A 23,101-nucleotide genomic window follows, 5' to 3' on the forward strand; every position below is an offset into this window, starting at 1 on the left:
TGAAGTGCCGTGAGATTATTTACACGATGTCACGTGTGTTATCAACACAATATCCACATCATCATCAATACCCGACTATCAGGACCGCCTTCGTCCCAACATTTAAACGTTGAGATGACGTTAACTCGGATTCATTAACGTAGTTTATTTTATATTTCATGAGCTCATTGCATGTTTTGCTCTAATAAAACCTGAAAGCAAAGCGAGCTGTACAGCGAGTACGAGTAAGTGCAATATTTTCCTCTCCTTTGTGAAGTTATGAAGTAAAATTGTACCTTGCACACAGTACTTGTACCAGTAGAAGTACTTCCCACCACGACTACACACTAAAGGAAACAGAAGAAAGCCACTTCTTCAAGTTGTAAGAGAAGGTTTTATTACCAGTGCTATTTACATAGAAATAATACAGCCTTACCCCTTTACCCCCCTTTACACACACACACACACACACACACACGCTCACTTACACACACACACACACACACACACACGCTCACTCACTCACTTTTGTATCCAAGAATATCTCAATACATCAGAAATAAGACACATTCTCTCTGGATCGTACACAATGTCCAAAAGAAAAAACGCAAAAAAAAATGATCTCAAAAGCAATATTTCAAGTAACTCATCGTGGACGGACGGCGGCACAAAGTGTGTGATGCGTTTGGTTGAGGACGATGTTTGTGTGCGGTGAAACAAAGCCGAGAGACTGGGTGTGTGTGTGTGTGTGTGTGTGTGAGGGGGGGTTTGTATTGAAATACTATCAGCTAGTTTGGTTTTTGTGTGTCTCCTTTCAGAAGCAGTCGCACACGGAGAGAAATGTGCGTTTTTCTTATCTTTTCAATTTTGAAGCCCGGGTGACAGTTGGCCCTGAAAAACTGGAAGAATCCTCCTGTAGTGTCAATATTTAGAGGAAAAACAACAAGAGTTTGTCCTCTGAAAGCACAAAGATGTTCACATCTCACACACACACACACACACACACACACACACACACACACACACAGCCGGACGCTGCTGCTTCGAGCGCATGCTCTCCTCCTCCTCCTTGTGTTTTGGGTTCAGTGTGTCTTAAGGCCACTAGATGGCAGCGAGTGCTTCAGAGCAGGCTGAGGTAACGCCACAGATGTTGTCTGCCCCCTCTTTTGTTTCCTCTCTTTAGAGGAAGGAGACCTCAGCTGTTGAAGTAGATTCTCCATTATGGGTTCAATGTTCTTTTGAAAATCATTTCCATTAAAACATGTTTTTTTAAAAGGGACAGCAACAAAAGGAAGGTCAGGTGAAGCAGTCTGCAGAGCAGAACTATCAGGGCCGGCTGGAGGGGTGTGAGATTTGTGTGCGTGTGTGTGTGTGTGTGTGTGTGTGTGTGCGTGCACGCTTGAGCGAGTACAAGTGTCTCTATAATTGTGTCCGTGTTTTGAATAATGGTATAGACATCCTTCTTTTGAGCTATGATCAAGAACGCTTTTTGTGCATTAAGGGACTTAAAGCTGAGATGTGTGCAAGAGAAAGTCAATGCCAGAGATGTGTGTGTGCGTGTGCATGTGTGTGTGTGTGCTTGTGTGTGTCCGTGTAGTTTCTTTCAAGAAAGCAGCCTTTGAGTCGACACATGGTCTTCCAGAAGAGAATGTTTAAAGCGACGTATCGCGTCTCGGTGGACCGCGTCTACGTGTTTGTGTGAGAACATTAAAGCGTATTAAAGTATTAAAACCTGGTCCATTGCCACATTTTCATCATCGAGGGTAACGTAGCAACTTAGCAATGAACAGAACAACAACAGAAAAACTCATATTGCTTTAAAAACAACATTTTAACGAATAAAATACCCCCCAAAAAACAAACAAAGTGGTGAGAACAGAAGAGAACTGAAGATGTCCCCTTTGGCGTTTTCCCTCCTTCGTTTTACATCGAGTGTTTTTTTTGCTGGGTGGAAATTTCTTTTCGTTTCTGAATAATTCAAGTCCAGTAATCCAGGAAGGGATTTGCTTTGGAGAGTCCACCGGGCAAAGAGAGTATCACCTCCCCCCCGAGCGGGCCGTCCCGTTCCCGACTCCGTTCTCCATCCGTTCGTCGTGAAAATCAGTCCGTGATTTGAATTTTCGTTTTTAAAAAGTCCTCCGTACATGTTTTTAAATCTGGATATGTGTTCACTCCACAATGCATGTGTGTGTGTGTGTGTGTGTTTATGTTTTCACTCGTCTCCTGAATTAACTGGGCGTTCACCCCCGTGGTCCCTGTAAGGGGGGGTTTTGAACCCTTCACCAGGCGGCGCTCTCCCCCATCTCCTGGCCCTGGTGGGACATGGGAGCGCTGTAGCTGGAGTTACTCGCCAAGGAGAACGGGGGACTGGGTCCGCCCCCGTAAGCCTCCCCCGGGACCGGCTGCAGGGAGCCCGGCAGGCCCGGCTCCGGGCTCGGGGTCTCCGCGTGGGAGATCATGTCCGTGAACCTTTGGTCGTCCGACGGGTGGTGGCCCGAGCCCTCCATGGGCCCCGGCCCGGAGGCCAGGATGTAGGGGGACTCGGCCGGGGACTGAGCCTGCGAGGACGGGGGGCCGTGGGGGAAGAAGTCGTAGTTGCTTCCCGGTCCGTAATAGTCACCTTGGTATTCTGCAGAAGGGAAAAACACAGGGGGTTAGACTTTGAATACATACACGTATACGTTTTAAATCACCTTTTCTTGCAGCCGAGTGCAGCTGCACCCAGTAAGTGGTGAAATTGATCGTGTCCAATTTCCAACCAACCGCTCTCCAGCAGCCTCATTTGAGTGTATAAACAACTCCACACTGCTCCACCTCGGTTCTCTCGGCTCTTCCACACACTGCATTCGTCTCCCTCACTCGTAACCCCCCCACCCTGAAACTTCCAGCTCCGGATGAGGAACCCCAAAATGAGATTTTTTATTTTTTACCGTCGGCTCCGTCACGTCTGACGCAGCTTCCAGCAACATCTCCCTCCTCCTCCTCCTCCTCCTCCTCCTCCTTCGGGCCGTGGGACCATTCCCCGACTGTTCACTGGTCCGGCTGCAGCTACCTGCTCGATTTCTTCATCTATAAATCATCCCAACAACAGTGCACAGGAACTGCACAACAATACAAACTCTACACGCTCACATGTGAGAGGCTGGACACACCGCAGCGTTTTCCCCTTGAGAGAAAACTTCAAGCACGAGTCAAACACTAAATAAATCCCAATTAATTGCCGGCCGGTGTCGCCATCAATTACGATCTTTTCGGCTCTAAATACAGAACCTTTGCTCCTGTGGACACTTGTTCTGTGTTGGATCATCGGCAGCTTCAAGAGCACGTGACGGGTTCATCGTGTCCACTGCGTCACACGTTCACACGGCAGCAAATCACGAGGAAGACCTCTGTTCAGGCCTTCGTCTTCAAGCGGATATCCACGCGCACATTCGCACCAAAGACGCCACGAATGATTCCACGACAGGCGTCAAACTTCAGGGCGGATCCTCTGGGGAACATGAACGCCTGCACGTTAATCTAATCTCCTGACTGACGGTTTTTCTCGTCTAAATTATTCCGACTCTCTCAACGCGGAAGCAGAACTGGCACTTTAATGACAGAAAACAGCTCAAATTCCTTGCTCGCAAAGAAAATCTCTTGCACACACTCGGATTCTTACAAAGTCGGCGACCTCACCTCTAACACTGACTGACATGTTTACGCCTCCGAGAGGTTTCTGCACAAACCCACTAATGTTTGATGTCTCCAGGTGTTTTCATGCCTCGTTTCTGTTGGTGATTTTGTTTATTTATTACATGAGTCTCGGGAATGCACCGAGAATGCTGTCCATTAACAAAAAGGTTAAAGGGTTGCAATCCTTTCTCTGAACTGATGTTGTTGTTGTTGTTGTTGTTGCTGTTGTTGTTGTTGTTGTTGTGACTTACTGATAGTAACATGCAGATACTTTAGCATTCATGTTTCCTGGTTTTAGGATATATATGTCTATGGTTTCTGCCTCACCTACAGTACAACATGATGTGGTTTTTGTGTCACATCATTGGAAAAGTAATTCTCTGGATAATCAATAAACTTCACTGTGAGCAGTTTTCATTAGAAATATTTCACAGGATGTTTGATGTCATTGGATTTAAAGAACTTTCAAACACTGAAGCAACAAAAATAAGATTCCAAATATCTATAAACGACAAATAGTAAAAAAAAAATGTAAAAATCTTTTTGTTTTTTCCCTTGGTGGAAACTGTCAGTTTGTGAGGTGTAATAAAGTTTAGACTACGAGGCATCTGTGTTGTTATACAAATATAATCACAACTCAACTGCTCGATGCCTTAATTCGCGACGCAAAGGCTAAAAATAAATGAAGAAATAAACCTTTTTACGAAACGTGATACCTCATTCACGGCGTACTCTTTGCGTACTTATACAGAAATACTGAAATGCTACTCAATCGCTTTGTAAGGGCATTAATAAGGATATTTTAAATATATACACCATTTATATTTTAAAAAGCGATACGTTAATGACGTCCCGAAACGGTGCATCGCTTTAAATGTTGCCGCCGCAAGGAATTATGGGACGGCATTACCTCCATCTCTTTAGTAAATGGGTGGTCGAGTGAGTCCTATCCTAAAGGAGACAGGAAAGGAAGCACTGAAGCTCCTTCCCTTAGTATTTAGAGAATTCAACCGGCTCTCATCAAGGCTGCCACTTCAGATTTTTCCAGGTCATTTCACTGCGAGTTGAAAAAAACAAAACAAATAAAAGACAGTTTGACCGCGGACCAAAACTCCATGTAGATAACTCAACGGGTAGTTCTTTCCCTTTTGTGATAATTTGGGTGAACGGAGCCTTTCTTGTTCCCAAGCAGTTCACACACGAATCCAAATCCTGAGAGCCAAAGCACTTTGAGATCCGTCCAGTAGAAGTTGGGACAAAACCAAGCGACCAGCTGCTGCACGGCTCCTCTCAGAGTCTCTCAGAGACGCTCGCCATGCACAGGAAGTGCTGTGGAGCTGCTCACAGCAGCTCAACCGTCCACTTTAACGTCTGGAAACACACTTCTGCACTTTCCTACTGAGGTTAGGAGGAGATGGACACCACTCTGATGTTCGTGTGTTTAATATGAAGCTTCAGCCAGTAAGTGTTTAGCTTAGCTTAGCACAAAAACTTGCGGTTTTTAACGTGTACAAAAAACAAAGTATAAAGAAAATGACACTGCACACGACCAAAATTAAGCGAGTTTATTAAACTGCGTATAAGACGTGTACGTAATCTCCGCCATGACACCAACTGGTTCCTCCACAGCCACTGTGAAGCCTCTTTGTCGCCGCCATCTTGGTTTTTTTTGCAACCAGAAGTGACACAAGACGGCGGTACAACTAATCGTAGGTCGCCTAAAAAATTTAGGCGACCTACGATTAATGAAGTGGAAACACAGCGTTGAAGAACAACTCTCAGACCGGACAACGCCGCCGTGGTCGCAACCTGTCAATCACCTCGTAGCCCCGCCCTAAAGCATACGCCGCTTTAAAAAAGACTTGAAACTACAGATTGAGACATAAACTCATGTTTACAATGTTCACTGAGAGAATACATCAAGAGAGTGTTTCTATACAACACAACTTCTTGTTGCAACCAGAGACAAGCAAGCTACCCTCCCCCGCCCCCGTTTCCAGTATTGATGCTAAGCTAAGCTAACCCGGCTTCCGGTTGTATTCGACGGACAGACATGCGAGTGGTGTCGATCTTCTCGTCTAACTCTGGGCAAAAAAATCAAATCAGAATATTGAACAAAAATGTCAAAAATATTCCTTTAATCCTAAACCGGTAACATTCAATCTGACTGTATTTTGAAACATAACCATCAGGACGGCTTACAAAAAGATTCATCCACTCCACGTGTTGCAGCCATTTACTATCACAAACCTGAGCCTTCTGTTTCTCACCTCTTCCACATTCTCCTTTCAACCTTTCAAACTGAGATCGATGGCAGACTTCATCCCGCTGCTGCAGACGTTGCACTAGAACATATTCCTCCTCTCAGCCAGGCCCGGATTAAAGCAAGCTAACCGGTTAGATAAACAAACATTAAGGGTGGGAATCACCAGATGTCCGATTGTATCACGATACTCGAGGCCCGATTCGATACTATCGCGATACTGCGATATATTAAATATTGCGATTTATTCCCTTTTTTCCACCGCAAAATGTCTCCAAAGGAAAACTGAGTCAACATATTGCAGCAAAATGAAAAAGCTGAAAAAGCAATTAATTTTAATATTCAAGGACCAAAAGGTTCATAATTGATGAAATAAAAGATCGATACAATATCGCCAAGCAAAATATCGCGATACTATCGCTGTATCCATTTTTTCCCCCAACCTCTAACAAACATGTTGCCTTCATCTGCTATTGCGCGCCGCTTTTATTAATGAATGAATTTTAATTTTTTTATGGAGAAGCTCCCGAGAGAAAACAATAAGAGTCGACACGACGTTCACAAACAAGCTAATTATTTGATCTCGTGAAACAGGCCCCTGCTAGTTTGGGCCGACCTTGAGAATAAACAAGGAGTGTGTGTTGTGGCCTGCGTGGTGAATGTGTGTGATGGGGGTGGGGATTGAAGGGAAGAGGAGGGGGGGGGGGGGCGTTGGCTCTGTAAGCTATAATTACAATCCACGCTCCACACACACACACACACACACATGAGCATCCGTCCCTCTCAGCAGCAGCAGAGGAACATAAGGAAGCAGCGAGCTCGGATAAAGGCGAGCAGACCGGGCCGGTGCTGCCGCGGCACAAAAGGGTGTGAAAAGCAAGAGAGACGAGAGCGAGGGATGGAGGTTTTTGTCCTCCTGGGTTTTTTTTCTTCTTCTTTTTCTCCCCCCCCCTCCACACACACACACACACACACACACACACTTCGTGCGCTTGCAGCCTTGACGGCTCCAGTTCATTGTATCCTCCAACGCCCGGGCCCTTCAGGTATAGATGTGCAGGAGCTGCAAAGAAAAGCCCACGGCTCTCAGACTGTCCATGAAAAAAAACAAAAAAATGAAGAAGAAGAAGAAAAAGAAGAAGAAGAAGAAGAAAAAAACTGCTGATACACATGACGGCCGGGCGTCTGATTTATCCCTGCAGCTCAACGCGGAGCTGCTGTTGTGTTGTTACTCGCTGCCCACCTGCTATTGTCTCCAAACGGTTTGTTTGTTGTTGTTTTTCTTGATCCAGACGATCAGATTTAATCACCGAAAAATCCAGTTTTCTATTTTTTTTTTGTCTTCAAATGGTCTTGACAGACTCCTTTTTTTATATTAAAGGAATATTGATTTAAAGAAGTCTTTACACCAACAGGAGATCACAAGGTGTGACAATAGAGCATACAGTGTGTGTGTTACAGTGTGTGTGGTTTATCTTATTTTAATCTGCGATTCATTTTCACGCCTGCAGAATCTGCCATCATCTCCAGCAGGAAAGAAACTTTAACAATTTCATAGCTATGAATATTCTTTCTGCCACAGACATTTGCAGCAGAGCTTTTCTGTCTCAGTCGGTGGTGCAGATCGTGAGCCAGCGAGCGCTGCAGCACCTTCACCTGCAGCACGTTTCACAACATCTCACCCAGCCAAAAGAAATCCCTCAGCTGGAGTTGACCGTGCAGGTTAAAGAAGATAAATATTTGAATATGTTCGTTTTTCCCGCTGAATACTTGACATATTTTTCTATTCATAATCAAGAATTCAAACAAATAATCGACCGTGCCTCGATGCCTCTCCTCTAATGTGCTACTTCTCTTAATTTGCTGAAGAAATAGCAGATTTTTTTTTTCCTTCTACATTCAAATTGAAGCGTTTTCATAGCAGAACGGCGCGGGAATCAAATCCCATAAAAACTGGTGTTGTGCTTCATTTCATAGCCTATTGTTTCAAAGTTGAAATGTCCCCCATGATGCAACACTTTCCCTACAAGTGTCTGGTGGCAGCATGTACCCTCCTAGCCGTCCGGCTAAGTGGCAGCATGTGGCAGGTTGAAAGCTTTCACTCAACTCGATCCTGCAGCTAGAAGTTGAACGCACAAACACACACACACACACACACACGCACACACACGCGACGGCGGCGGCTGAATAGTCGCCAAGGTTGGAGTCAAATCAAGGACTGATCGCATGTAGAATCCTTCAACGAGAGATGAATAGATGTTCAAGAAGAAGAAAGAAAAAAAACGTGCAAATCAGCATCGGTGAGGTGACACGCGCAGCGTTCAGAGGAGGAAGAACAATCTTTGTGCGGCCGCGTCGGCGCCGCTGAAGGTTGCAATTAAAGTTACTGAACGTTTAAGTTGTAGAGAATAGAGCGTTTCACTGAAGCCGGTATGCGTCGACTTCATTTCTTACCTCCGTAGTAGCCGTAGGCCCCGGGTCCCAAGATGTCCGGATCCTCCAGCCGGCCCCCCAGGGGCCTCATCCTCCTCGGGCCCCTGAAGAAGGCGTGCCGCCGGGCCCCCAGAGCGCTCAGCTGCTTCATCCGTCGCTCTTTGGATCTCCTGTTCTGGAACCAGACCTGCGTCCGAAGCAGAGGTCACAATTAAATCAGCTGACGTCATCGTTTTTTAAAGAAAACGTTTCACTTTAAGTCTCGCGATAACAAGAGCACGAGTCGACTTTATTCTATGTTCACTGCTTTGTGTTGGGAGCATCTTTTTGTCATAGATTCGAGCCTTTAAGGCCGATTTTCATTTGAATACACGTCTGTGAAGTCACCAGATTTCACCAACAGGAGGAAACACACTGTCGAAGGAGCTTTTTGGAGTTATTCCTGGAGGTGATGCTGTATTACAGTTGTTCTCCATCTCATAGACACACACACACAAATGGATTTATGCACATGATTCTGATGAAATAGCATGTCAGTGTAGAGTTTCAGACGCAGCCAGAGACTCAAGGCGGACAAAGTCTTGGTTTTCACTACACAGATAGAAATACTAAAAGCAACCAGGACTGAAATCTCAAGGACGCACTTCAAGGAGCTCTTAGTCAACAACAGCAAACAATTTCTGACAATATATTTTGCTGCTGGCTCGTAATCATCCCGATTATCCGACAGCTCTGTTATTCAAACTGTACTTTCATTCATTCAGAGCGAAATAAAACAAAATGCATTGCGTGTGCGTTAAACTGAAAGTGCTGAACCACAAAAACAAAAAAAACGCAGCTGCGCTTTGCAGGAAAACCCCGGAAATATATGAATATATGAAAATGTGTCAGAATTACATAAGTTTTGATCAATCAAGAGTGTTCCTGTAATTGCCATATGATAAAACATCTTATAATACATTTCTGAAAAGCAAAACGTATCCAAAAAACAACTCAGAAGACATGAGCAGAAGCTGCAACCAGAAACAACAACAACAACAAAACACGTTCTCCAGTTGCAAAACAGAAGCAACATTAGTGTGTACACACACACACACACATACACACACACACACACAGACCTCACTGCAAGTTAAAATAAACAGTGGAAGCTACAAATCAGAGCATAAACAGCCTCGCCGCCTCCCGTAAGATAAAGTGTCTTTGAAGAGGAACAAAGGAGGATTTCACTACACACCATATGGAAGAATGTCTGCATTAGAGGCTCATAACACATCTTGTTTCGCCTTTGCATCACTGCTGCATAATGATGTGTGCTCACCCCAGCCGGGCTGCACCAGAGGCAAAAATCCCACTGTGCAGCAGATTAACGAAAAACACACACACACACACACACACAGACAGAGAGAGAGAGAGAGAGAAAAAAAAACACCTAAACCCACTTAGGCTCTGTTCTGCAGGGGAAAAAAAAGAGGCGACACCTGCTTATTGAGAACAATCGTCTAACTGTAGGGTACATTTTTATGGAAATGCTCCCGCTCCCCTCGAGAGAGCGTTGCTTAGGGATTACACACACATGCTGGAGGAGCAGCGAGGCTCTCGGGGCGCCCCGTGTTGAGAGCAACGGTATTTAACACGCAGCCAACGAACGGGGAGGATGACGGAACACAGAGAGCCTCCATTTTGGCTCCGAGCAACACACACACACACACACACACACACACACACACACGGACAGACAGAGAGACGGACCGCCTGACTGATTGATTGATTAATTGATGTATTTATTGGCTGTTTGTTTGAGCTCTGTTAATGCAGCTCTCTCTCTCTCTCTCTCTCTCTCTCTCCCACACACACACACGAACACACACAGCAGTTTATGTTATAGATGAGGCAGAGCGAACGGGCTGGAAGTGAGTAAGAGCAGAGAGGTGGGAAAAAGGGGAGGGTGGTATGTAAATCTGTGAAATCAGCGATAATTACAGTGAGTGCACAAAAAGCCACATCACAGTTGGCAGAGATGGTGCTAATCATCCTGACACAGTCTGCACCCAGACAGTGTGTGTGTGGGTGTGTGTACGTGTGTGTTGTGTTGTGTGTGAGGGTGAAAAGACAGACAGCGGCCCCAAAACAAGCTTGTGTTATTCTGCAAAAACATGTTTGCGGTCCCTCTCGCCTCTTGGCAAACACCAGACTAACCTTTTCTTACCGATTTCATGGCTGTGCAACACGTTTGATTACAGGAATAAACCTCTGGCTGCAGACAGTGAACGATGTTCCATTGTGTTTATTATATCCACGCGTCAGTAAATTGGATTACTAGATCTTATAGTTTCAGGGCATGAACACACGCCTGCAGGTTTGGATGCTGCAGCGTGCAAATTGGATGCAAACAGGAATGCAATCTACACAGAAATATTTGATCTGAGAGCGTTAAATTAAATGTAAAAATGAAATCAAATATTAGAATGGTGTGTATTTTAAATATTAAAAAAGACAGGATTGGTAAAATAAGGGTTTGCATTGTTATGTTGTGTCACCTTTATCAAGCAAGTAACCATATATGGTCATTTTCCTCACACGTCAATGAGTGCCCTATAAAGGGTTAATGCATTTAAATACATATGCAAACTGACAAATGCCTCATTTTTGTTGCATGTAAAGACAATTAAATGTATTTTACCATGTTAAAGAAAATTCCATCATCTACACACGTCACACACACACAAATAATAACACAAATGTCCGCGCGCAGAGCGCGTGCTGGATGTAATGGAGCGCTTCGTGTTGTGACATTTCTCTACAGACGATGAGGGAAAGAACGAAAAACCTCCTCAGGTGCCAGTAAAAATAGATGCATCTGTCTCTCCGCCGCAGACGGCGCGTCTCACCTGGATCACCCGCATGTTTAGTCCCGTTTCCTGGGCCAGTTGTTCCCGGATGTGCCGGGTGGGTTTCGGCGTGGCGACAAACGCGGCCTTTAACGTTTCCAGCTGCTTGGCCTTGATGGTGGTCCGGGGCCCGCGCCTCTTGGTCCCCGAGTTCTGCTCCTCGTTCTCAATATTGTTCGTTTCCTTATCTGAGGACGTGGAATTGTCCGTCTCTTTTATGTCGTCCTGTATTGGGTCCTGCAGATCCGGCGATAAACTCCTATCTGTACACGACGACACTGACGGGGGAGAGAGAGAGGGGGGCAAACAAGAGGAAGGTCACGATCCGAAATGTCAGGGAGGAGGAGGAGGGAGGGGGGTCTAATTAGGCCTGCAGATGCACACAGCAAACACTGGAAAATATGCAGCATTAGTTTTTTGTACCTATTTGGAAGCATTTTCTGCACGTCGTTTAACATTTTAATGTTTTTTTTTGTTTTTGTTTTGCAGAGTAGATGCATGAAAAAGCTAAAGAAAATATATTTTTTTAAATATATAGAATAACAAAATATCATTACAAGCAGAAAATACATTGCAAACTATAAATTAACATATTAATATAAAAAAAGAAGAAGAAAAGAACGTGTATATAAATACATATATATTTTTAAGTCAATAATTGCAAAAGAAAATGTATTTAATATGAAATACCCTTGATACAATATAAGGCATTAATATATATATATATGTATATATATATACATATATATATAATGTATATATATATATATATATATATATATATATATATATATATATATATATATATACCATATATATATATATATATATATATATATATATATATATATATATATATATATATATATATATATATATATATATGGTATGAAGGATGTGAGGAAATCGGGCGCGCGGTCAGAATAAAACACTCATCCCCGCGTATCTCTAGTACAACAATAGGAAGTCATTGTCTCGTGGAGGTAAATATGAAACCATTCATCTGCAAGGTTGTTGTGAAAAGATCTGCACGGACTGCTGGAAATGTTCCGACGGAAACAGAATCAAGAGGCACAATTGAAGCCTCTCCTCTCGACTTTCTTTTGTCCCTCATATGCATTGATATAATATTTACACACACACACACACACACACACACACACACACACACACACACACACACACACACACATACGTGTTGTCATCGCGCTGGTTACCTGAGTTCAAGTTGACTTCCTTGATGGCCCCGGAGCTCGAGAAATCTTCTTTGCACACGAACTTGTTTTCGTCTATGACGTAGAGCTCCTCTCCCGTGGACAGCTGCTTGTTGCACACCATGCAGGTGAAGCAGTTCAGGTGGAACACCTTGCTGCGGGCTTTGCGCACCAGGTCGTTCGGCGAGATGCCCTGCTGGCAGCCCGCGCACTTTGTGCCAAACCGCCTGCAGGACGCGGAAAACACCACGTTACATTCATGTTCGGTTGCTTTTTTAAATTTAATTATTTTATTTTTACCCAAAACTGAATTATATCCTATTTTGACCCCAAATACAACAGCACATATAATACTATTTTTTTTAATTGTCACTTTATGTCCGCAAATGTGCAGCTCAGAGATAAACAATAATACAACAGCTTGAGAGGAATACATCATTAAAAATATAATAATGCTAAAATATTATTTCGACTCTGATAATATCTAAAAGAGTACCAGCACAAAATATGAATTATAGTAATAAAATAAAATAAATGTCTCACCATTCCGGTAAAAGCCCATACATACGTATATATAAGTATATATTTGGTAAGTATGACGTAATTAATAAACAAATATTCACAATAAGCTAAATAAAATACCTGTCTGTATGTCTGACGGGGGATTTAAAAGAGAGGATCATTCAAACGGAAATAATACAAAATAAAAGAATAATGTCAGATTTTCTTTCCTTTTCTTTCTTTTTTATTTTGAAGGATCTCTAAAATCCGCGCGCGCTCGTTATTTTGATGGAGGTGCTGCGACAATAACCCCACGCAGAACGCATTAGTGACAATCAACACATTGTAGCTGCGGATATATTACAGGATTAAGCGGAGTGGGAGCATCTTAGCGTGAAAATCTTCTCTTAATCCATATTCACCCGCTTAAATACCGAGTGGGAAGAAGTCTCATCAATTTGATACACAAATACTCCCCCTCCCCTAAATAAAAAAAAAAAACTAAAAAAAAATAATCCTTCTGATTTGGAAGACGAAGGTGGTGCCTCTTTTTGTGTGCGTGTGTGTGTGTGTGTGTGTGTGTGTGTGTGTGTGTGTGTCGTATTTCGCGTTGGAGGGCGGTGGAATAAAACACACCTGAGTGTTATTTGGGGAGTCACGTGCATCGGAGCTTTTATTAGTATGAGGAGTTTGAGCAGAGGTCTGGGGGGAGGGGGGGGGGTCACAGTGGGCCTGCTCTACCTGGTTTACAGTAGACTAAGAGGGGTGCATGTGTGTGTGTGGGGGGGGGGGGGGGGGGCTTAAGCCTCTGGGTGAAAGCAAGCACTCCTTTTGTGGAGCATTGTTTTAACACTAATGTAGCCTTGTCTCCCCATTTGCAAAGGTATCGCTCCGCTGTCCCTCTTTTCACATGCATGCCCCCCTCCCCCTTTCCTCCTCCTCCTCCTCTTCCTCACCCACCCCCCCAGCCAAAAAGGGCACAACTCTACTTACACAACAAATGGACATATTAAGGTGATTACTGTTTCGCCTTGGCTAATGGCCGGCCATTGAAAACCCGCCGCTTGATGGGGAGCTGCGGTAATATGACGGCCGAGGCCGCGCGAGGCCAACACCAGCCCGCGCGGACAAAGGCTTAATGTGCCTCACATGTCATTAGACAATTTGGGAGAAAATAACTGACACGCATATGAAAATGATGCGAAGAGAGTGCGACGGGACAAGCAAGGGCTTCACTTATCACTCAATTACCTGAGACGCTTTTTCTAGGGGGGGGGGGGGGGGTTATGAATTGTGAACCGGATAATAGTCTAATGGGTGTTTAAAGATAGAAAAAAAATGTTGTGGATTTGGAAAATAGATATTATAAATTTTAAAAAGGCACGGCTGGACAGAGAAATGACATGTTTGTTGTTTTATTGTCGAGGTTCTGTATTAAAAGAACACAACATCTCAGTTTGGAGACGAATTAAAACCCTGCATATTAAAATAAATGTTGTATTTTTGACATTAATTCTACACATTCATTTTATTTTAGGATTTTTAAAAATAGTAAACCCGTGACTTGATATTTTGACCCCTGTGCACACATCTATTTTGAATTGAGGGCCACATTATTATCGCTGCTTTTTGTCCTCAGACATCAACATGTTTTATCAATACTGCGTCCATAAAAATAAATAATCTTTACGCTTGGCAACTGAAATCAGAGCAACCTGAATCCAGACTCCCTCTCTTTCCCCCTTCTCTCTCTCTCTCTCTCTCTCTCTCGTTACCTGAAAAAGTCCGTTTTGCAATAGAGCTTCCCGTCCCTGGAGAAGCACTTCTCGGTGAGCTGGCAGTTGCACTCGCAGCACTGGACGCACTTGGCGTGCCACGCGCGGTCCAGCACGTTGAGGAGGAAGCGGTCCAGGATGGGCCGTTCGCACCCGGCGCAGTGGACCATCATGTCTCCGGCCTGCAGGGCGCAGAGAGCCGACCTTCCCACACGGACTGCGCTGCTCGGACTGGGGCAACCCGGGTCCACGCGGAACAACGTCTTGGCTCCGGGGGAGGTGTGCTGTCAGGCGAAAAGTTTAAGGAAGCTCCCGTCCTCCTCCTTCTCCTCCTCCTCCTCCTCCTCTCTCCACACACACACAAAAAAGGCAGCGAGGAGAGAGAAATCGTAAGACGGTCCCCGGGAACTGTTGTAGTCCTGCTCCGATCGGGTCCTGGCACTTGTCACAAATCCACAATCCAGAGGTTGAGGAGGAGAGCGTTCAGCCGCGCCAGCTGACGGTCTGCGTAACGGACGAAGCGCACATGTTCTCTCGCGCGCGCAGCTATAAAAACATCATTAAAAAATATATATATTATGATTAATATGTCTGATATTTCATCCCGTGTTCAGCTCGTGCTTTGTTTTGGTGTCCAGTCATTTCCTCTCGGGCTCACCTCGCGCCGCCACTTTCGCATCACAGTGCCTGGGTTGTCAGGTTTTTTTTTTTTTTTTTTGGCCATCCAGCGCGACTCGGCGTCACATTGGATGACGCCCTTGTTAATTCACCCTCCCTCCCTCCCTCCCTCATTCCCTCCTCCTCTCCTCACCCCTCCCTTCAGTGCCAGGACGAGCCAATCCGCGCGCAGTTGTTATGGTTACGCGTTCATAGCTGTATAGCCTCCGAGCGAACCCTGAAATCACATCCAGGGCCCTGCGGATGCACGTGGAAGCTTTTTACGCGCGGCACCACTGACTTTATACGGGGTTAAAGAACCCAAGAACCCCCCTCACACACACACACACACACACACCCCTCCTGCAACATTTGTGGTCGGACCTTAAACTTGAAAGTCCACCAGACGTGATGCATGTTTAGGAAATACCTGTAAAACGTGCAGAGGAGGGCAGCGCATGCATGTGAATAGACGCAGCGGCGGTGGGAGGAACCGAACATGCGCTAATGCTACACAAGCCTCATAATGGCCCCTGTGACAAAACGCTCCCTGCATCACACTGACTGCGGCCGGCCTGAGCCGGGGAGGGGGGGCCGCAGAGGCCGCGGGGGCCGCAGGGGCCCCTTTCTCATGCAGAAAGCTATTTACAGGGAAATGCGATGGATTAGCCGCCGCTCATCAATAGAGAGAAGCCCGCAGATCGAAAAGGGGAATTTCAATATTTACCAACAGGCTCGGTTGTGTGTGTGTGTGTGTGTGTGTGTGTGTGTGTGTGTGTGTGTGTGTGTGTGTGTGTGTGTGTGTGTGTGTGTGTGTGTGTGTGTGTTAGTTTGCAGTTAAGCAAACATGCGATACGTTAATTCCTGTTGGTGGATGGCAGAGGTTTTGTTTTGTCTTCTCGGGTTAATGATGATTCATTTCAATGACTTCAGGTGTGAATTTTGACTCATTTTACACGATTATAAGTCGACAACACAAACAAGGCTGTCTTTAAAGGGTTAATGTTGTATTACATCTATATCTTTATTGTTTAAAGTATGAATATTATATCATCTATATTTTTATTGTTTGTTAAAGTACATCAATGTCATATCTAATTGTATCTTTAAATTAGCAATAATATAACAATAATAATAATAATATATTTGTATTTATCTTGCTCTCTCTCTCTCTCTCTCTCTCTCTCTCTCTCTCTCTCTCTCTCTCTCTATATATATATATATATATATATATATATATATATATATATATATATATATATGTGATTATATCTATCTGAATCTCTATACAGAGGGTCTATACATCTAAATATATCTTTATATATAATATATATATTAAAAAACAATATATATAATGTATCTAAAAGCCAGAATAAAGGGATTAAAACTCAACGCAAAATACTATTTTTTACATTATATAAATTTAGCAGCTTTTTTCATTCGACTTACTATCAAACACACACACACACACACAAACTCACGCACATGCGCACACACACACACCTCACAAAGTGTCCTTGTGTTGCTCAAGGGCTCAAGTCTGGCATCAAACCACCAACTTTATAAATTAAGGCCATCACCACCAGAGCTTCATGCATTTTTGTCTCTTTTATTCTTTTTGGCACCAAACACACACCCATCAGCCTCCGCCATGTACACCATCAGAGTTCCTCCACGTGTGACTCCATCCTCCAGGTGCAGCGACGGCTTCACCTGGCGGCTGCTCCGGGGCTTTTGTGGAGGGAGAGGGGGGGGGGGGCTGAATGACTTTCCCCAATTATCCGAGCTCCTAACACAGATCCCTTTGGCCTGTCGCACGAGGGAGGGATGGAGGCTGACGGAGGAGGAAACGGTGGGAAAAAGAGCATGTGAGGCAATCACCTCCTTGTTTGAACGCAGACACGTCGCATTGTGCAAAAGCATAAAGAAAGAAGAAGAGGTGTTTGCTTTCGCTCGGCTGTGCACACCGAACCCCGACCAGCGAGACGCTCACCTGTGGAGACCAGGGAGCTGTCCAAGGTACCGACGAGGACAGCGGCGGGCTTTTCTCCACCTTTCAACGGGGAACTCCTGCATTACACCCTCCAGACCATCTATACTGTCCACTCTGACATGTAGTGGTGCTGCTAGATGGTTAAACTATGACCTTGACCCGCGGACACGTCCTCCTGTAGGGCCCGAATCTATTCGTCTATAGGTTTTTTATTCCCCTTTCAAGGACTTCACATTGTATTTCCCTTTGCTGCCGCTTCCCTGAGAGGTGTTCTCCTGGTTTCATGGATTCATGTATGGAGATAACACGTTTGAACACTTTACGAGTAAAAAGCTGACGTGTGATGGAGCAAGCTGATGGTGTGTTATAACACACGAACGCACGGATTAGACAATAATAGGTGTCGCTGGCACATTATCAAATAATGTTTTTCTCATTAAATGAAAGGCTGTATTCAACACAGCCACGAAACACGACAGTAAAACATTCCTCAATCAAAAATAAATAAAAACATCTTCACCCTGGAACTCATTTTACGCTGTTTTGCATCCTCACAAAACATGTTTAGAGAAGCTGAAGGATGCAGCATTTTAAACAAAGATCATAGAGACTTTAAGCCGCACAGAAGAGGACTCATAAAGGATTCAAAATCATACAAGAACAAGTCTTCACGAACCATTTAATGAATAGCAAGCATAACCTCATATCTGTTTATCTCTCCTGGATATGTGCTCTGTTGGTACATCCGTTTGCTGCATTCACAGAACACACAACACACATTTTTCAAGGACCAACATGTTAGCATCGGTCCCCTTTTCTTTTCTTTGAGGCCTTCATGAAATGCCGCTGCAGCCGCACATCTCGGCCTCTGTGAGACGAGCAGCGTCCACAAACCCTGAACCCCGGCGTCCCTGCAGCACGAGCTGCTGCTCCATCTGGAGGACGGCAGGAAGAAAAAGGTCAATGTTTGCAGCGGCGGAATATCAGACATTGTGTTTTAAAACAAGCAAAGAGAAGCTTCTTCCTGGGGAACTTTCTTATTTGTGTTGTTGTTGAGCCCTGTGAGCAGAAATACACATATATACACATACACATATAGTGTACACACACACAGACACACACACACACAGACACACGCACACACACATATATATATATATATATATATATATATATATATATATATATATATATATATATATATATATATATATATATAGACACACATCAAATAAAACACACACATAGAAGTATATATACATGTATACATACACACCTATGCACACACACATGTATGTATGTATATACACAGATACACATTATACATATACATACATATGTATGCATATATATACATACACATACATAAATACACATACACATATATATTGAGACATACATACTTACATATATACATACGTACATACATACACAAACATATATACACATATATCTATATTTACATAGATATAGATATATACTATACACATGCACACATATACACACACATACATATATATATATATATATATATATATATATATATATATATATATATATGTAATATACACATGTATATATAGATATATATATGTGTATATATGTACATATATATACAGTATATATATATATATGTAATATATATATAGTATATATATATATATGTATATATACATATATATATACACAGTATATATATACTACATACACACATATATACATATCTGTGTGTATTTTCTTCTTACTTTCCTTTTCTTTTCAGCTCAAAATGCAACAAGAAATATGAAAGCCACTATCTATCTAGTATCTACACACACACACACACACACACACACACACACACACACACACACACACACACACATATATATATAAAGGGAGTGAAAAGAAATCTCCTCCCACCTCCCTGCTCCCCTCTGCACCTTGACAGCCGGACACCTGAGCAGCCTCCTCCTCTCCTGCAGCCTCCATCCCGTCCCGGTGTCACGCCGCAGCCCCGGAGACGTGCACACGCTCGCTCGCTCGCGCGCACACGCGTGTGCGCCCGAGACCACCTCCGGGGCCCCTCTCTGGCAGGGCCGGTCCCAGGGGAGAGGTTAGTATGATGGATGTCTGACTGGTAGCCCTCCCTCAGGGCCTCCCTCTCCGTCACCTCTCCGCGCTCTGAATTAAAAGGCCGTTTGTCTCCTCCGAGTCCTCAGCTGTAGAGCGCCGGCCTGCAATTTCACAGCACTCAGAGAGAGAGAGAGAGAGAGAGGGAGAGGGAGACCATTACAGAGGAGGTTGTCAGGGGAGCCATCAGAGCCCGGACACGCCTGAGGGACTCTCTCTTTCTCCTCCATCTTTCCCCGACTGCCGCCTCCCTCCGTTCAGCCCACCAACACCTCTGTCCCACTGGAGGCAGCCAACCCTGCACGCACAAATATATAAATATTCAAGGCCTCTGTTTCATTCCAGCGTGTGTGTGTGTGTGTGTGTGTGTGTGTGAGAGTGTGTGTGCGCCTCTGTGCATTTCACACGCACACGTCATTTTAAATCCATCTCTCTCTGGTGGTACCTAAATAAATTAACACATCTAATTATATAAAAGGCAGACTATGGGGCTTTTGAAAGAAGGAATAACACATTTCTTGCTCTTGGAGATGAACAATTCAAGGGATTTAAAATAGACTCAGGAGGAGTTGCTGCCAACGACCTTTTGTATAAACAGCTGCTTGTGACACCGGCGAACTTCAGGTTCGATTGGCCGCCGTTCTAAAAAAAAAAAAGAAGGTTACGTAAGCTCGCTTTAACGCAGAACACTGGCGTTACTCCTTCATGTTCATCACTGGAACTCATTCCAGGGAAAGACCAAAACCAACAAGGCATTAGCGGCTGAGTACGCTCCAGAGAATTAGTTTGTGCAACGCGTCGTCCAAGTGTTTACATTTCATCCAATTGGCCACACGCGAAAAGCCTGCCGTCGAGGCCACCTCCTCCTCCTCCTCCTCCTCCTCTTCCTCCTCCTCCTCGCTGTATCCCACCGTCTCCCCGTCTTTGTATTCTCGAGGCGATGAATCGTATAAATGATACAACCGCACATGCTTTTGGACTTTCTCTCACTGGGCTGCGCGATATTATGCTCAAAATGACAATCACGATTATTATTTTTACCAGTATTGAGATCACGAATATTTATTGATCTGATAATAAACAGTGCAATCCTTTCACGTCCATGTAGCGTTACTACATTCCTGCTAACGTGCAGATCTTTGCACCCAAATAAGACTTAAAATCAGGTCAAATTAGTGCATTCATGGAAGCAAAATGACACATTTCACTTTCTCTTGCACGTAGCGCTACATTGCTGCCAATCAACACAACTTTGCATCAAAATAAGACTTAAAATCAGGTAAATCCAGTGCATTCCTCATAAAGTATGTGAATATTCTACTCTGGACTGCAGCCGTAACATTAGAGGAAAGTTTTTCACAAGTCAGCTCGCCAAAAGTCTCTGGTTGGCTCGCCGTTAGCTCAGGAAAGCTAATTTAAGTGTTCAATGGAGCTCTGTGGCGCAGAGGAAGAGAACAAGTTTCGGTCTTTTTAAAGGATTGTAGTGACGTGAGGAAGAAATCTGCCACCTGTGTCCTTTAGAACAAACAAAAATAGAAAAGACACATGAAGCCAATCTGCATAAATAATGTGTTAACACCTGAGTGATGCCACGCCCCAAAGTCTGCATGTGTGAAGATTATTTTACATGATTTTTCTCTATATTTATTGGTGTTTTTTCTTCCTTTGCACATCCATGTTTTTTTCTTCTTCCTCTTTTAGATTTGTTTTGAACTGAAGTACACATTGAACTTACTTACTTTTCTTTCATGTGAAGTGCTTTCGCTCCCCAGGAATCTGTCGAGAAATTAATGACTGTGTTGTGAATAGAAGGATGAGCGGCGCCAGAAACAAACACGGCGGGAATCTCAAACACGCGCCCAGGAAAGAAAAAAACAAAAAAGTGATTCAAACAACCGGCTTCACCTTCCAGCTTTTGAGCACTGAATCTCACATTGTTCGTCGCACACACACACACACACACACACACAGACACACACTCTGGACGCTGCATCCTGCTGTGACGTCGACCTGTGAATAGATAATTGGAGCGTTGCTCCAGGTGAGCGGGACTCGGCGTGCACGACTGTTCATCGGGTTGAATTTCCCTCCAAGCGGCCGAGCGCCGGGCCGAGTGGTGTGACTTGTGGCGCGGCGTGAAGATAGACAAGGTGTACCCGGCACGCCGTGGCGAGCGAAAAGCAGCGACTGCACGGCCCACGCTGCGTGGAGTTCAGCCCCTGTCGTTGAGATATAATGAGGGAGATCACCTTTCACTGTGGGCAATCCTAATGAGGTAATGAAGGGAGGGTGGGGGGGGTGTGTGCGTTGCACCTTTGCCCTCGCCTACTCTATTAATCAGAGGAGGGTCACACACAGCCGCCAGGACCCAGCCTCCCCCATCTGGCAGCACTAATGGACCGAGCGATGGATGGAAGGTGCTTTTAGTTAAAGAGCTCTGGTTAGTCGCCAGGAGAGGAGCGAAGGATTGGCACCATTTCCTGGGAAGAGAAAACCAGAGGAAATAGAAGGGGTGGAGGCGGCTGACCGGGAGAAATGTTAACACCTTTGAGGTAGTGGGAGGGAGGAGAGTGTGTGTGCATACGTGTGTGTGTGTGTGTGTGTGGGTCGTTGACCTTTGGCCTCGTCTCAGCCACCTTGAGGAGGGATCAGGAGGGTCCGGCGGCGGCTGCATCGGTGACTGACAGCACACTGCATGAACCACAGTGAAGGACTGTTACATCAAGGCTTTGTGTGTGTGTGTGTGTGTGTGTGTGTGTGTGTGTGTGTGTCTTCATCATCACCGGCTTCTGCTGTGCTAAGAGCTCCTGAAAAGGCCGAACTTCTGCACAGCTGAGATTATTTAGCTGAATGCTGATGTCAACGTTTTGTCCGTCTCTGCTAGCAACCTGTCAATCACACGTTAGCCCCGCCCTGAAATGTTATGGTCTGTTTGACTCTCACAGACCATAATGTACGAAATGAACGTTATGCCGTATTGGACTAGAGATTGAGACATAAACTCATGTTTACAAGCATAGACTTCTATACAACCAGAGGAGTCGCCCCCTGGTGGTCAGGAGAGAGAATGCAGCTTTAACACATGAAGCGTAGACTTCTATACAACCAGAGGAGTCGCCCCCTGGTGGTCAGGAGAGAGAATGCAGCTTTAACACATGAAGCGTAGACTTCTATACAACCAGAGGAGTCGCCCCCTGGTGGTCAGGAGAGAGAATGCAGCTTTAACACATGAAGCATAGACTTCTATACAACCAAAGGAGTCGCCCCCTGGTGGTCAGGAGAGAGAATGCAGCTTTAACACATGAAGCATAGACTTCTATACAACCAGAGGAGTCGCCCCCTGGTGGTCAGGAGAGAGAATGCATCTTTAACACATAAAGCATAGACTTCTATACAACCAGAGGAGTCGCCCCCTGGTGGTCAGGAGAGAGAATGCAGCTTTAACACATGAAGCATAGACTTCTATACAACCAGAGGAGTCGCCCCCTGGTGGTCAGGAGAGAGAATGCAGCTTTAACACATGAAGCATAGACTTCTATACAACCAGAGGAGTCGCCCCCTGGTGGTCAGGAGAGAGAATGCAGCTTTAACACATGAAGCATAGACTT

At 44.5% G+C, this 23,101-nt stretch overlaps 1 protein-coding gene and 1 long non-coding RNA gene across 2 annotated transcripts; both read right to left on the reverse strand.

Moving 5' to 3' along the window:
- Positions 1-722: 722 nt before the first annotated feature.
- Positions 723-15,389, reverse strand: lhx5 (LIM homeobox 5). The gene is made up of 5 exons (XM_068574085.1): positions 14,732-15,389; positions 12,459-12,682; positions 11,242-11,519; positions 8,372-8,537; positions 723-2,608 (listed from the first exon to the last, which is right to left on the reverse strand). The coding sequence occupies exons 1-5, from the start codon at positions 14,902-14,904 to the stop codon at positions 2,259-2,261; spliced, it is 1,191 nt and encodes a 396-aa protein (XP_068430186.1). The 5' UTR covers positions 14,905-15,389; the 3' UTR covers positions 723-2,258.
- Positions 15,390-17,249: 1,860 nt separating this feature from the next.
- On the reverse strand, positions 17,250-21,616 carry LOC137784055 (uncharacterized). The gene is made up of 3 exons (XR_011077375.1): positions 21,233-21,616; positions 19,284-19,791; positions 17,250-18,316 (listed from the first exon to the last, which is right to left on the reverse strand). It is a non-coding gene; the product is annotated as an uncharacterized lncRNA (long non-coding RNA).
- Between the last annotated feature and the right edge of the window lie 1,485 nt (positions 21,617-23,101).

This window comes from Clinocottus analis, unplaced genomic scaffold (genome assembly GCF_023055335.1).
Source record: "Clinocottus analis isolate CAN_PGR_092001 unplaced genomic scaffold, fCliAna1.0.p SCAF_13, whole genome shotgun sequence".
Lineage (NCBI taxonomy): Eukaryota > Metazoa > Chordata > Actinopteri > Perciformes > Cottidae > Clinocottus > Clinocottus analis.

Coding starts and splice junctions, on each gene's coding strand:
- lhx5 (XM_068574085.1), bottom strand. CDS start 14,904: ATGATGGTCCACTGCGCCGGGTGCGAACGGCCCATCCTGGACCGCTTC. Junction 12,683..14,731: donor TGCAAAACGGACTTTTTCAG/GTAACGAGAGAG, acceptor CGCGTCCTGCAG/GCGGTTTGGCACAAAGTGCG. Junction 11,520..12,458: donor GGAAGTCAACTTGAACTCAG/GTAACCAGCGCG, acceptor CTCCCCCGTCAG/TGTCGTCGTGTACAGATAGG.